Source organism: Silurus aristotelis (genome assembly GCF_946808225.1).
Source record: "Silurus aristotelis genome assembly, chromosome: 10".
Lineage (NCBI taxonomy): Eukaryota > Metazoa > Chordata > Actinopteri > Siluriformes > Siluridae > Silurus > Silurus aristotelis.
In genome coordinates, this window is record NC_139583.1 from 29108093 (window position 1) to 29122031 (window position 13939).

A 13939-nucleotide genomic window follows, 5' to 3' on the forward strand; every position below is an offset into this window, starting at 1 on the left:
GACGTATGAGATGATAATGATGGAGGAGGGAAGGTGGCCTGGGACTCTGATCCTCCACACAAAAAAAAATGTATAATGCACAAAGTCTGGAAGATGTTTCAAGCAAGCATTTTTCAGTCTTTTTTTTTTTGTTGTTTGTTTGTTTGTTTTTTTTTTTGTTTTTTTTGTTTTTTTTAGAAATGTCTGAACATCTGGGTGCATGCACAGATTATCAAAAAATAGAAATGCTTCTGAATGTTTTGGGGGGAAAAGACACCTCAGGCTGGGTGAAGACGAGTGCACACTTTCAGGGACAAAAAAAGGAGAAGAAGCTCAAAAAACAAACATAAAAAAGGGGGAAAAGTTCAGGGTATAAAAATGAATAAAAGGGAGACTGTGTGTTTTTTTTTTTTTTTTCTTGTTTTTTTTTTAAGAATTGCAAAATCCGGAATTTAAAAAAGAAAATGAACAAAAATATAATGATAAAAAAATCTACCAAGGGACAAAAAAACTTTGCTCTTTCTTTCTATGATTTTTTTGCCTGCTTTTGCGTTAGCTTTTGGTTGTTGTTGATGTTGTTGGCTGTAATGATAGTGTGCGCAAACTCACATGAAAAACTCCGGCGACGACGGGTTGTTGTCGCTGCTTGAACCGCTCTCGCGGAAGCCGCTGCCCACCACAAGCTTCTCGTACTTCTCCTTGTAGGCGTCGCGCTCGCGCACGAGGCGCGAGATCTCCTGCTTGAGGTGCTCGACCTGCTGAATCAGCTGCGTCTTCTCGCCCTCGAGCACGTGCCGCTGCTGGACTCGCTTGAAGCGACACGACTGCGCGTAGCCGCGGTTCTTCAGCGTCCGCCGCTTCTGCTTCAGGCGGATCACCTCCTCCTTGCTGACGCCGCGCAGCTGCCGGTTCAGCTCGCGCACCGACATGGTGACGAGCTGCTCGTCCGAGAAGCGATCGTCCGCGCTCCCGAGTCCGTGCTGCTGCTCTTGGTGCTGCTGCGGATGATGATGGTGATGGTTGTGACTGTGGTTGCTTGAGGCGCCGGATGGATGCGCGCCGCTGCCGCCGTGATGGTGATGGTGCTGGTGGTGCTGTTGGTGCTGCTGGTGGTGGTGTTGGTGGTGTTGGTGAGGCGCCGTGGCTGCGATCACGGCCGAGACCACGGCGGCGGCCGGCCCGACTTCCTCGGCGCCGGCAAACTGCTGCGCCCGCGCGTAGCCATCGAAGGCGTGCAGCTGGTGCGCGCTGCTGATCAGCGCCTCCATGGCGTCCTCCGAGCCGAAGCCGAGCGCCTCTGCGTTCAGGGGCGCCTGCTGCTGCTGCTGCTGCTGCTGCTGTGGAGCTTGAGGTTGATGTTGGTGTTGGTGTTGGTGTTGGTGCTGCTGCTGCTGCTGCTGCTGTTGCTGCTGCTGCTGCTGCTGAACGTAGCCACCCATCCAGTAAAAGTCCTCCAAGTGCGCTTTAGGCTCGCCCCCTGATCCGGGACTAGGCGCCGAGAAGCTCGGAGAGGGCGGCACCGAGCTGCACGGTGTACTCATCGGCGTCGACGAAAGGGAGCCTCCGGCGAGCAGGCGCCCGCACTGGGTCAAACCAACGCGCTCGGTCTCCGCCGGCTCCTTCTTCACCTCGAACTTCATCAGGTCGAAGTCGTTCACGTACTCCATGGCGAGAGGGCTGGTGGGCAGCTCGCCGGAGCTCAGCGCCATCTCGGACGTCATGCGCTTCCCGTTAGCGCTTCTCCACAGAGGCTGTAGAGCGGCTGTCAGCGCGGTGTGGGCCGGGACAGGGTGAGCCAGCTTGATGGCTTTTCTTGTTCCCGTTCGTGATATTAAAAAAAACAACAATAAAAAAAAAAAAAAAAAAGAAAGATTGCAAAACGAAGTCTTTTTTTCTTTCTTCTTCTTTTAACTCCAACCTTTACGCACAGTCCTGCAGACGCATCCGAGATCCCAGCTGCAGATCTTCAATCTATCTCTCTCTCACTCTCTCTCTCTCTCTCTCTCTCTCTCTCTCTCTCTCTCTCTCTCTCTCTCTCTCTCTCTTTTTGCTTTTCGGACATGGAACACTTTCGGTGCGCGCTCCCGTCCTGAATCACATCGTGCAACCTGCACAAAGAGCAACCGAGTCAAGGTTTTGTATTTAACTTTTTTTTTTTCTAAAAAAGAAAATGAGGAAATAATACACTTGCAGACTCTCGGACGTGTAGAAGGTGTGGAAGTTATTTTGTAAAGCCAACACAACAGCAGATGAGTTTAAAAGCATTGCTGAGTTTTATAGGCGCTCTGACGGCACGGCCCCAACCCGGAATTCACTAGGAGGAACAGCCAATCGGATTCTTTCTCTATTCTCATTAACATAATCAGAACAGGAGCCAAAAGTTTTTTTTTTTTTTTTTCTCAGCTGACTGTCAGCTGGACTCCTTAACTCTTTATTCTTAACTCTTTCATGCCACGTTATTATTATTATTATTATTATTATTATTATTATTAATATTATTATTATTATTATTATTATTAATATTATTATTATTATAAATACTACTGAATAAATTAACTTTTTTTGCATTATTTTTCTTATTATTATCTTTTTGCAGCAGAAGCAGCAGCAGCAACACATCTGGTGCATGATGGATGCGACTCCTTTCACACATCTTAAATACTATGCATAATGCATTATAAGCCCTTGCACTGAAGTCAGTCTTCAGTCTATAACCGAGAAATGAATGAAATAAATATTGCAATATTTTAGTAAGACAGATAACAATAGACTTCTATGATATTTGTAACTAAGCACTGAACGCGGGTCTGCTTTTACACGACTAAACACCGCCCCCTCTTGGACACAAACTATAAATTAATTTGGGGGGGGGCTGGGTGTAATTCACCCTATTATACACAAGATGCACCAAAGCTGGGTTTCAACTTGGACATCTAATCTACTGCTTTTATTAAATAAATACTACTACTATTAGTTCCAGGCAAACAGCACCAAGCTAAAACTCAGAGCATGATACAACTAGAGTATTTTCAATGTTTTTCTTTGTTTCTTTCTTGAAAAATCTCTCCATGTTAAAGCACAGAAGTAATTTAAAGTCTATGATTCTACTATAGGAGTTCCATGATGTTTTGAAAGTTAAAATTATGGTATATTAAAGTTTTAAAAGTACATATTAACATATAAGTACATACCACTGACATTAACACTGTGTATGATGTTCAGTGGAGTTTCTGAATTTGTTTGTTTTATATGTTTATTTAATCATTTGTTTGTTTATTGTATTAAAATAACAATAAAATATAAAACTTGCTCCACTATTAGAGGTGTTATGACATGTTATGTAAAAAAAAGCACCCAAACTGATATGAGCAACGACTCACTATAATCATTTTTTTTCCATTAGTACGTATTTAATTAACAGAAAATGTTCTGTAAAGCTTCTGAACACTGATCTGAGTAAATAATACAGGATCTGATTTTATTATTAAAAACACCCCTCATTAGATTGAGTTATATTTCTATACCTACTGTAAAGCTCAGCTTTGAGATGAGCTACGAGATGATCAGTGTGTTGAGTTACACACTAAAGTGTTGAGCTGTGTGTGGGTTCTGAGCACTGCACTGAGCAAAGACAATCATTTCTATTAAATCAGTTTCTCTCGTCCCTTGACTCCGCCTTCTTTTAGTCATATATTAAACCAGTGAGCTGTACATTGTCCTCCACCTGCTCTATCCATTCATTTAGAACTTTTCCTTCTCCAGATGAGAGAAATATTTCTTCAGGACCACAAACTCAGTGAACGTTACAGTTTGGTTCAGGAATGTCTGGCTCGAGGAACCCTGCCTTAAACCAGAACTAGAACCAGAACTACCTGATAAAAGCATTAACTAATGACTGAGTAAATTCACAAACTTCATACAACATTACAGACACTGAATTTAATGTCTGTATATCTACAAAATGAATTAAAACAAACAAACAAACAAACAAACAAACAAACAAATATTCAAGATATATAATGTCCATGAAAATGTTTAATAAAAGACACATTTTTAACCTTTTTTATTATTATTCTAATCAGAATAAATACTTTGTCCAGGTATATTTAGATCACACTTTAACTAACATCAATTCATTGATTGATTAATGAATTAATTGTGTAGTTAATAAACAAAACATTCATTATTATTATCATTTATTTATTTATTACATTATATTTTTGGTCATCGGGTTGGATGACAAAATAAGCAGTAGTGTGGCAAAAAGTAATAAACGTAAATAAATAAATAAAAATAATAATTAAATAAAACAAATAAATAAATATGAAGGATTTATTAAACTTTTAAAGTCTTTTTTTTATTAGAATAAATGATAGTACATGTAAATGTATTTAGTTAGCACTTGAAACAACATTAATGAATTGATTGATTGATCAATTGATTGATTGATTGATTGATTGATTGATTGATTGATTGATTGATTAGCCAATATTTTTTTTTTCTTAGCTTTATTGTAGATATATTAGTTTCATTATGTTTCTGAAGAGCCAGAATCTCTTCTCAAACTACTTCTCCTAGTTCTGTAATAATAATAATAATAATAATAATAATAATAATAATAATAATAATAATAATAATATTAATAATAATTTGCAGTTTGCTTCATTTTTCTGTCAGTGCAAAATCTTCCATGCTCCATTTCAACCCTCACAACAACAGCATGTGGTTTTATTACATATAACTTAATTTTTAGAAGATCTTAATTTTCAGAATGACCCTAAACCGAACTAAAGAGCTTCTTTTCTTTCTGAATCTACACTCAACCTTTTGTATAACCTTTAAATGTCCTTCAGAAGAGACCCTTAAACGATTGGTCTAATAGAAATGAGAGTATGGTTGGTTCTGGTAGAATCATCTCAGGAGTCTGAAGAACCCTTGGAGAATCTGCAGAATCATTTTCCACCTGCTTCGATTCGTGTCCCTGGTGGAAGCTCTGAAAGAACTTTAGCAAAAAGTGTTTCATGGAGAGAAGCTTTGTAGGAAGATCTCTCTCTATTTCTCTCTCACTTTTTATTTCTCACCCTCTCACTTTTCCTCCTTTCTCTTTTCTCTCTGTATATAAATCTCTTTCTGTCTCTCTTTGTCTTTTCCCTTCTTTCTTCCCTTCCCCTCATTCATTCACTCCCACTCTCTCTCTCTCTCTCTCTCTCTCTCTCTCTCTCTCTCTCTCTCTCTCTCTCTCTCTCTCTCTCTCTCTCTCTCTCGGCTGTTTCTTCCTGGTGTTCAATCAGTCTTTGCCTCCAGAATAAAAAGTTTGTTCTACACTCAGGTGATAGGAGAAGAGAGAGAGAGAGAGAGAGAGAGAGAGAGAGAGAGAGAGAGAGAGAGAGAGAGAGAGAGAGAGACAGGCGTTAGCGTTTTGCAGAGTGGAGATCGAGGAGCGCACCCCGGCTGCGTTTGGAAGACGTCAGCGTGCGGCGGCCAGGACTTGGCACTCGTTTGACAAATAGCGAATCCATGATGGTGAGAAAAGCCTGTAATCATACACTCGGTATATCTCCAGGAAGACGGTATGATCTCATCCTCAGCGTGCACGGTATTTTTAGAGGTCGCGTTAAGCTGAGCGTAATGATAAGTGGCACCATCGGAGTCTTCCACTTGCAATGGAAGACGCCATGTGACACCAAGTTATGCATCTCATCAAGATATGGAGAAGCATCTGCTTTTTTCGCCATTTCTTCCTAAAAAAAACAAAAATGTGTGTGTGTGTGTGTGTGTGTGTGTGTGTGTGTGTGTGTGTGTGTGTGTGTGTGTGTGTGCATTTTGTTTTTATCAAATGGATAATAAAGTAAATCAATGGATTTAGAATAACTTTGAACCTCAAACAGCCTTCAGGAGAAGATCTGGAAGTCCATATAGCCCTCTTCACAGACGCTATATGTAACACACCTGCTTTATCACAGAGAAACCGAAGTGTGTGCCGAGACTCCGAAACGTTACGCCACCGATATTATTACTGCACAAGCTCTTATCAGAAAGGTCAAAATTGTTGGGATTTTTTGCACTAATATGGAAAGTAGGGCATGAACATACATTTCTCAAGTACGTGTGCTGTTTCGGAGATGACTTTGAACTGTAATTAATATGAACATACTCACAGATAATCATTTCAAGTCTGGTTCCTCTCAAGGTTTCTTTCTCATATCTTCTCAGGGAGTTTTTCTCTCACCACAATTCTTACACTTATTAACCTGGATTCCGTTTTATTTTTAAAGTGCTTTTAATTTTTACTAAGCAGCAGCTTTATATCCTGATAACTTTATTCCTAATGATCACCCAAAGGTGATCGTGGTAAAACAATATGAGGAAAAAACTTTGAGAGGATCCAGACTTTGGTGAAGTTATCAGCTGTTTACTTATGGAGACTCGAGTGCAAAGCTGTTCATGGCAGTTGTGATCGGGAAGTTCATGTTAAATGCAGTTCAAATCCATCAAAACAGCAGAAGAATGTAAGAAATAATTAGGTATTCTGATTGGTCAGAAGGTGCTGATGCACAGGATCCTCCTTCACTCATCCATAATGACATCACGGAGCTGCTGGAGGTCAGAAACATGGCATTTCTGCACTTTTCGCTTGAGGATCCCCACAGGTGCTCAATAGGGTTCAGATCTGGAGACATACTTGGCCACTTCATCACCTTCACCTTCACCTTCAGCTTCCTCAACAATCAGTTGTCATCCTGATGGTGTGTTTTTTGTGGTTTTAATGTTGAAAAACTGCCATTCGGCCCAGTTTCTGACGGAAAGGCATCATGTTCTGCTATAGAATGTCACAGTACACGTTAGAATCCATGTTTTTCTCAATGAACCGCAGCTCCACAGTACCAGCAGCACTCATGCAGCCCCAGATCATGATGATACCACCACCATGCTTGACTGTAGGCAACGCACAATTATTTTGGACCTGGACACCATCTGAGCCAAACAAGTTTATTTAATCTCATCAGACCACAGGTTCCTGTAACTCGTGCTCTTTGACAGGTCGTCTTAAAAAATAAACTGTTTGTGAGTTTTCTTGTGAGCAGCTTTAGAAGAGGCTCCTTCTGTGAAGACGGCCTCCAAAACGACTTGTTCGGTCCGAGGACTGATGATTGGATCTTCTGCAACCTTCTGCAACCTCTAAAGCAACGCTGCAGCACTCATGCATCCTTCTTTTTTAGGCATTTTTTTCACCTGACGCACAACACGAGGACTCGACCTCTTTGATGGACCCTTGCGAGACCTGCATTAGACAGAATTAGACTCTGGAATGTCACAAGGTCAAATCCCAGCACTAATGCTGGGCCCTTGATAACGGCCCTTAAACATGAATAAAAGCATCCGCCAAATTCCATTCATTCATTCATTCATTCATTTTCTCCCGCTTATCCGTAATTCGGGTCGCGGGGGCAGCAGTCTAAGCAGGCCCCCGCCTTCGACTGCTGCCCAATCCTCACAGCACCGTCCCTTACGGTCCCTCCTGCAGGTGGTGAGCCCACGGGAAGGCGGCCCCACGTCACTCCGACGTCACGGACCTTGATATTTCCCTCGTAAGGGACCCCCGGAGCATAGAGGGTTAGAGGCCTTGCTCAAGGGCCCAAGAGTGGCAGCCTGGCGATACCGGGGCTTGAACCCCAGACCTTCCGATTGGCAACCCAGCGCCTTAACCGCTGGAGCCACCACTCCCCCAATTCCATAAATGTAAATGTTTAATTTTTTTCTACAACATTTTATACTTTATAATTAAAAATGGATGAAAAGTTTGTGTAATTATGTTCTAATTGGCAAATTTCATTGATTTAAACCCAATAAAACTTGCTGATGTTGCAAAATAATGAAGTTTTTGGTGGTTTCTGTTTCAACATTATTCAGTATTTCTTCCAAAACACCATGAAATCGAGTGTTTTATTCTTCATCTGCTACAATTATTGTGTATAAATAAGACTGAACCGTTACTGTAACAACCCGAGAGCTATTTTCCTTCCGTCCTTCAGGTGAGTAAGACTTCAGTATTACTTTAACCTTTGACCCTGGATTCAATCACAAACAAACCGAGTTCAAATGTCAGCTCTCACACTTTAGATTGATTTTTTGTTAACTTATCTGCGTTTATTTGTAACTACGTTGCATCATGTACAGTGATCACTGTGTCTGTGTTTAACGAGGGCGGCTTTGTTTTATTGTCTGATCACGTTGATCACGTCTGGGTGCACAGACGTGGTGCAGACTTCAGACCGCAAACAGACAGAAAAAGAGGGGGAAAAAAAATTAAGCTGAGAATTTGTGAAGGTGAGATGAGAAAGCGAGAGAGAGAGAAAGAAAGAAAGAAAGAAAGAAAGAAAGAAAGAAAGAAAGAAAGAAAGAAAGAAAGAAAGAAAGAAAGAAAGAAAGAAAGAAAGAAAGAAAGAAAGAAAGAAAGAAAGAGGGGGGGGGTGACATATGTGAAGAAAGTTTCAGCCTTATGGTACATGACAGAAGGCATCACAGCAGCTTCTACAAGAAATGAGTAACGTTTAACAAAAAAAATAAATCAGTTTGAACTGCTGGGTTTACGTTGAGACCTGCGGCTATCAGGAGCTCTGTTTTTAGCCAAGAAAATACTCAGGCAACTTCTAAAGGAAATACTGACTTTTATTATATTTCATGACATGTGGACATTATTGTCCTGTCTGATATGAACTGCAACACACATCTGTCTGTCTGATCCAAAAAAGGACAGAAGTATAGGTCTGTCTGATCTAAACATGTACACAGATGCAGGCCTGTCTAATCTTAAACAGTACACAAAAGTAGAGCTGTCTTATCTGAAAGATAATCTGATCCAAAAGAATTTAAAAGTATAGGCCTGACGAATCTGAAACAATACACAGATGTGGGCCTGTTTGATCCAAAAGAGTACAGAATATAGGCTTGTCTGATCTGAAAATGTACACAAATGTAGGCCTGTCTGATCTAAAAGAGTACACAGTTGCAGGCCTGTCTAATCTTAAACAGTACACAGATATATTCCTGTCTGAGCCAAAAGAGTACACAAATATCTGCCTGTCTGATCTGAAAAAGCACACAAATGTGAAAGCGTCTAAGATGAAATAGAACAGAAATGTAGGCCTGTCTAATCTGAAGTAGTACCTAAATGTAGGTCTGACTGATCTAAAAATGTACACAACTATCCGCCTGTCTGAGCTTAAAGAGTACACAAAATGTAACCCTTTATATTCTAAAACGATTTACAGATATAGGCCTGTCTGATCCAAAATAATACAGAAATATAAGCCTGTCTAATCTAAAAAATGCACATATATCTGAATTTCTGATCTTAAAAAGTACCCAAGTATGAGCCTGTCTGGTCCAAAAGAGTACACAAATATGGATCTGTCTAATCTAAAATACTACACAAATACTGTATTTGCATGTCTGATCTAAAAGAGCACACAAATAAAGGTCTGTCTGATCTGAAACAGTGCATAAATGAAGAAAACAATTAACAACGAAACAAGGCTACAATGAACAGTGTTTCATTTACAGCATTTGGCCGACGCCCCTTATCCAAACGAGGGTTAAGGGCCTTTCTTAAGGGCCCAGCAGCGGCGGGTAGCGCAGGGATTTAAACTCACAATCTTCTGGTCACTTACACTAAAAGTGTGGAACAGTTTTAAAGTTGTTCATGTGTTTTTAATCACATTATAGCAGCTATAAACGTGAAAACCGTTTCCCAGCATCCAAAAGCTCTATTTCTGATAGTGTAAATTTAGTTTTTTTTTTTTTTATGTCACAGGTGTGGAAGGAGTCGAAGCTGCAACAATTCATACAGTAAAAAAAGAGCATTGGCTATAAGAGAAGTGAGAGACGTGTAGTTTTGTGTGCAGGATCAGAAGTTCAGCGGTTCTTCACCTTCATCTTCGATGTTTTTATGGAGGCCATTATGAACTTTCGAATGTAGGATTTTCTTGAAACAACAGATGATCCATCTTTCCATCGGCAGATTAGTGAGAGACGCTCTCGGAATCTTAATTTTCACCCGGCTTATAGAATGTGGGTAGAGCTCCGGGGGTAATTACATTAACTCATCTATCATCAAGAGCCTCACGCGATGACGTCAAATCCTGAGTGGACATGAACGGTTCAAAGATCAACCTGAGCGTTGAGAGTTGGACGTGCGTTTCCTCTCGGTTCGGAGCAGAGTGGTGGTGGAGATGCACAGTCAAAGGCAGTCAACCAATAAATATAGCAGAGCTGAGAACACCAGGTCTCCTCGTCACACCTACAGTACCTCAGTACCCGAATTTAACACCCATGTATCTAAAGAAGTTTCTGCAAAAATCAAGTGGAACATCTTCATGGAAGAGTGGAGGTTATTATTACAGCGAATGTGGAACAGGATGGACTAGAAAACATCTCATGGGCAGGTGTCCACAAACTTTTGAGCCATGTAATGAACATAGAATTGGCTGGAAATAATAATAATAATAATAATAATAATAATAATAATAATAATAATAATAATAATAATAATAATAATAATAATAAAAACATGAAATAAAAAGTGAAGAAATGTAGAGAACATTCGTTGAGGGCTTCTACAGTAAAACCATGATATAGTACATCTTTGATTCATTCATGAGCGCCCCCACAGTGTGTGTGTGTGTGTGTGTGTGTGTGTGTGTGTGTGTGTGTGTGTGAGTGTGTGTGTGTAAATGCATTGTCAGTAAATCAGATGTAGGCAGCTGATAAAGCAGCAGGACGAGGAAAGAACGCGGTGTACGTGAGCTCGAGTTGAGGAAACGCTGCAGATCTACAGTAAAAGTGTTCGGATACGTGGTGCTGCAGCGACTGTGAGACAGCGTTTCACTCCGGGGCAGCTTATTTCACGTCCTCCGTGTAGGTCACTGACCCACGCACACCGCCGAGCGCTAACAGAAACATGACTGCACATGTTTCGGTATCAGCAAACATGCCATGCAGCATGAGATGCTATCAAACAGGATGTGAGGTTTGATTTTATAACAGCAGATTCCGAGCTGATTTGGCGAGCGAGAATAAGAAAAAGAAAATGCATCGTCAGGCCTGTGTGTGGGGGTGTGTGTGTGTGTGTGGGTGTGTGTGATGGTGCTTGTTTGAGATTGTGTTACGGTATACACCACAAAGCAGGATGATTAATGTTTTCTAGAGTAGCAACTGTGAGATTAATGCAGCTGCAAATCTGATTGGATAATTACACAATGAAAGCTTCGGGGAAGGACCTGCTTCAAGATGAATGCGGTAACATGGAATTTTCCTATCGCTCAAACCATGAGACCTAAACCAGTTCCAGCATGACGATGCACAAAACCAGCTCCATAAAGATCTGCTTTACATGTATTGGAGTGGAAGATCTCCTGCTTTAGAGCTCTATTGAACAGCTTCGGGATGAACGTGAACGCTGACTGCACTCCAGGCCTTCTCACCTTCTCACCTACATCAGTACCTGACTTTACTAACACACTTGTAACTGAATGAAGCTCCACATATCTCCAAAAAGCAGTCTTCCCAGGAGAGTGGCTCTTACTATAACAGCAAATAGGGACTAAATGTGGAATGGGATGTTCTAAAAGAAGCACACACAAATATAGTCAAGTGTCCACAAACTTTTGACGTTACAGTGTATATAATCTCTAAGCGTTTCCCAGTATAAAGCGGTGTATCAACTACATGAGCAGTGATGGTGCTTTGTGCTAAACAATGAAGTGATCAAAATCTCCCTGTGTCCACATGTGAGTGTGTGTGAGTGTGTGTAAGTGTGTGTGAGTGTGTGACAGACAGAGAGACAGTGAAAGTCAGTGTATGTAGAGTCACAGAGCTATTGTGTGGCCTCGGAAGTGCCAGGCGTGGTATAGTAATGAACCCTTCATGACCTCAGGAGTCATAGCAGAGCCCCTCGCTGCCTTGTGCTTCATAAACCAATTCAACACTGAATCGAATGAACTGCTTCATTCTGCAGCCTGATAATCACATAACTGTGTATTCATTTGTCTACAAGTTTTTTTTTTCCCGTCTCTGATGATCAGCAATGTTGGGAAGAAATGGACAGACATGAAGAGATGGACTGTGTGTAGGGTAAAAATATATACGTATAAATAAAAAAAGAAGAGCGGCCCGAGCAGAAATACTGAGGAGGATTTTGTATCTGTGAAGTGAAATGAAAAGTCTGAGTGTTTAAAAAAAACGATGTGAAAAGACTGTAAAGAGAGACGTAGACGAGCAAAGAAATCGGGAGAGAAAAAAGGAGAAAAAAGGTCATCAGGAGTTATTCGAGAAGACAAAGACACAAATACAGGGTGGAAAGATTGTGGCGAACAGACAAACAAACAAACAAACGAAATAATTAATCACAAGATTGAAACACAAAGACAATGCAGTAAACAAACAATCAAATTAATAAACAAAATCACGGCAAAAATATACAATGGAAACTATGCAATAAACAAACCTTCAAACAAAAGTTCAAAAACACAACAAAAAAATAACTTACAGTAAGTGGATTATACAGCAAACAAACAAGCAAACAAAATTAAACACAAAATAAAATAAATACAGCAAGTAAACAACCCAGTGAACAAACAAACAAACAAACTAAAATGTTCTTGCAAAAACCCAAGCAAAACTGCAGCGAGCAAATAAAAACCAAATAACACAACCAAAGTAAATCAATATAAAATAAATAAATATGAAATAAATAAATAAATAAATAAATAAATAAATAAATAAATAAATAAATAAATAAATAAATAAATAATGGTGGGTATTTTTTAACAAACAAATAAACAATTTTAGCAAGAAAACTACAGACAAACAACCAGACAACTAAAGACACAAACACACACACACACACACACACACACACACACACACACACACACACACACACACACACACACACACACACACACAGAGAAAGAGAGTCTGTTATTAGTAATGAGTAGCTGTTTTTTTTGTGGTAAAGACGTGTTAATCGTGATCATCTTTTTTCATTTGAAACATTCACACAAACACACATACACACACACAAACAAGAACTACGCATTGTCACGAGTGGAGTGGGTTCTCGTGTTGTTTGTGATCAGATAAGAAAGGAAGTTGAGGAGATGGATAGAATTCGCTTGGTCTGGCTGAGCAGACGGATGTTCGTTAACCAGGCCACCTTTTTCTTAGAAACCTGCAGAGGCCCATACACCATCATACACGCGCGCGCGCGCGTGTGTGTGTGCGTGTGTGTGCGCGTGTGTGTGCGCGTGTGTGTGCGCGTGTGTGCGCGCGTGTGTGTGTGTGTGTGTGTGTGTGTGTGTGTGTGTGTGAACAACTGCCTTCAGTTTCAACCAATTGGAACAAAGGATCCAGTGGCACTCTCAGGTGTGTTAACTGTTAATTCTTAGGAGACAACATACCTGATGTGTGTGTGTGTGGTGGGGGGGTGAGAGGGGGTTATGTATCGCCAGGATTCTGGGAATCTCTCTGCCCGAGGACATGAAGCAGAATACATGGAAAGAGCAACAGCTGGACTTCTGGGTTCTGCCCTGCACTTACAGCATGACTGATCTGATTTTATGAATCATCATGTATTAATGCTACACTGACTACAATAAATCAAAGTGCACACACACACACACACACACACACACACACACACACACACACACACACACACATTAGTTTTCTATAAAATAATCCTAGTCAGTTTTCCCTGTGGTGATTGTCATTTGTTTTAATTTTATCATTTCTTATGATTTTATTTTAATTTGGATCAATTTTAATAAATACTTAAATAAAATAAAAATTATGATGTTTTATAAACTTGAAAATGAACGCATATCTTAATGTCAGGAGAGAAAAAGATATTACAGTTATATTGTTATTAAGTTATAATTGTTATTAAGTTATAACAATT

General features: G+C 40.3%; 1 protein-coding gene across 1 annotated transcript in view; it reads right to left on the reverse strand.

Annotated features, from left to right (window-relative positions):
- The window catches only part of mafa (MAF bZIP transcription factor a), a 104475-nt gene extending 102037 nt beyond the window's left edge, over nucleotides 1-2438 (reverse strand). The window contains exon 1 of the mRNA XM_083553108.1: nucleotides 589-2438. Coding sequence (XP_083409234.1) covers nucleotides 589-1700 — 1112 coding nt within the window. The 5' untranslated portion in view covers nucleotides 1701-2438. The remainder of the gene's footprint in view (nucleotides 1-588) is intronic.
- Between the last annotated feature and the right edge of the window lie 11501 nt (nucleotides 2439-13939).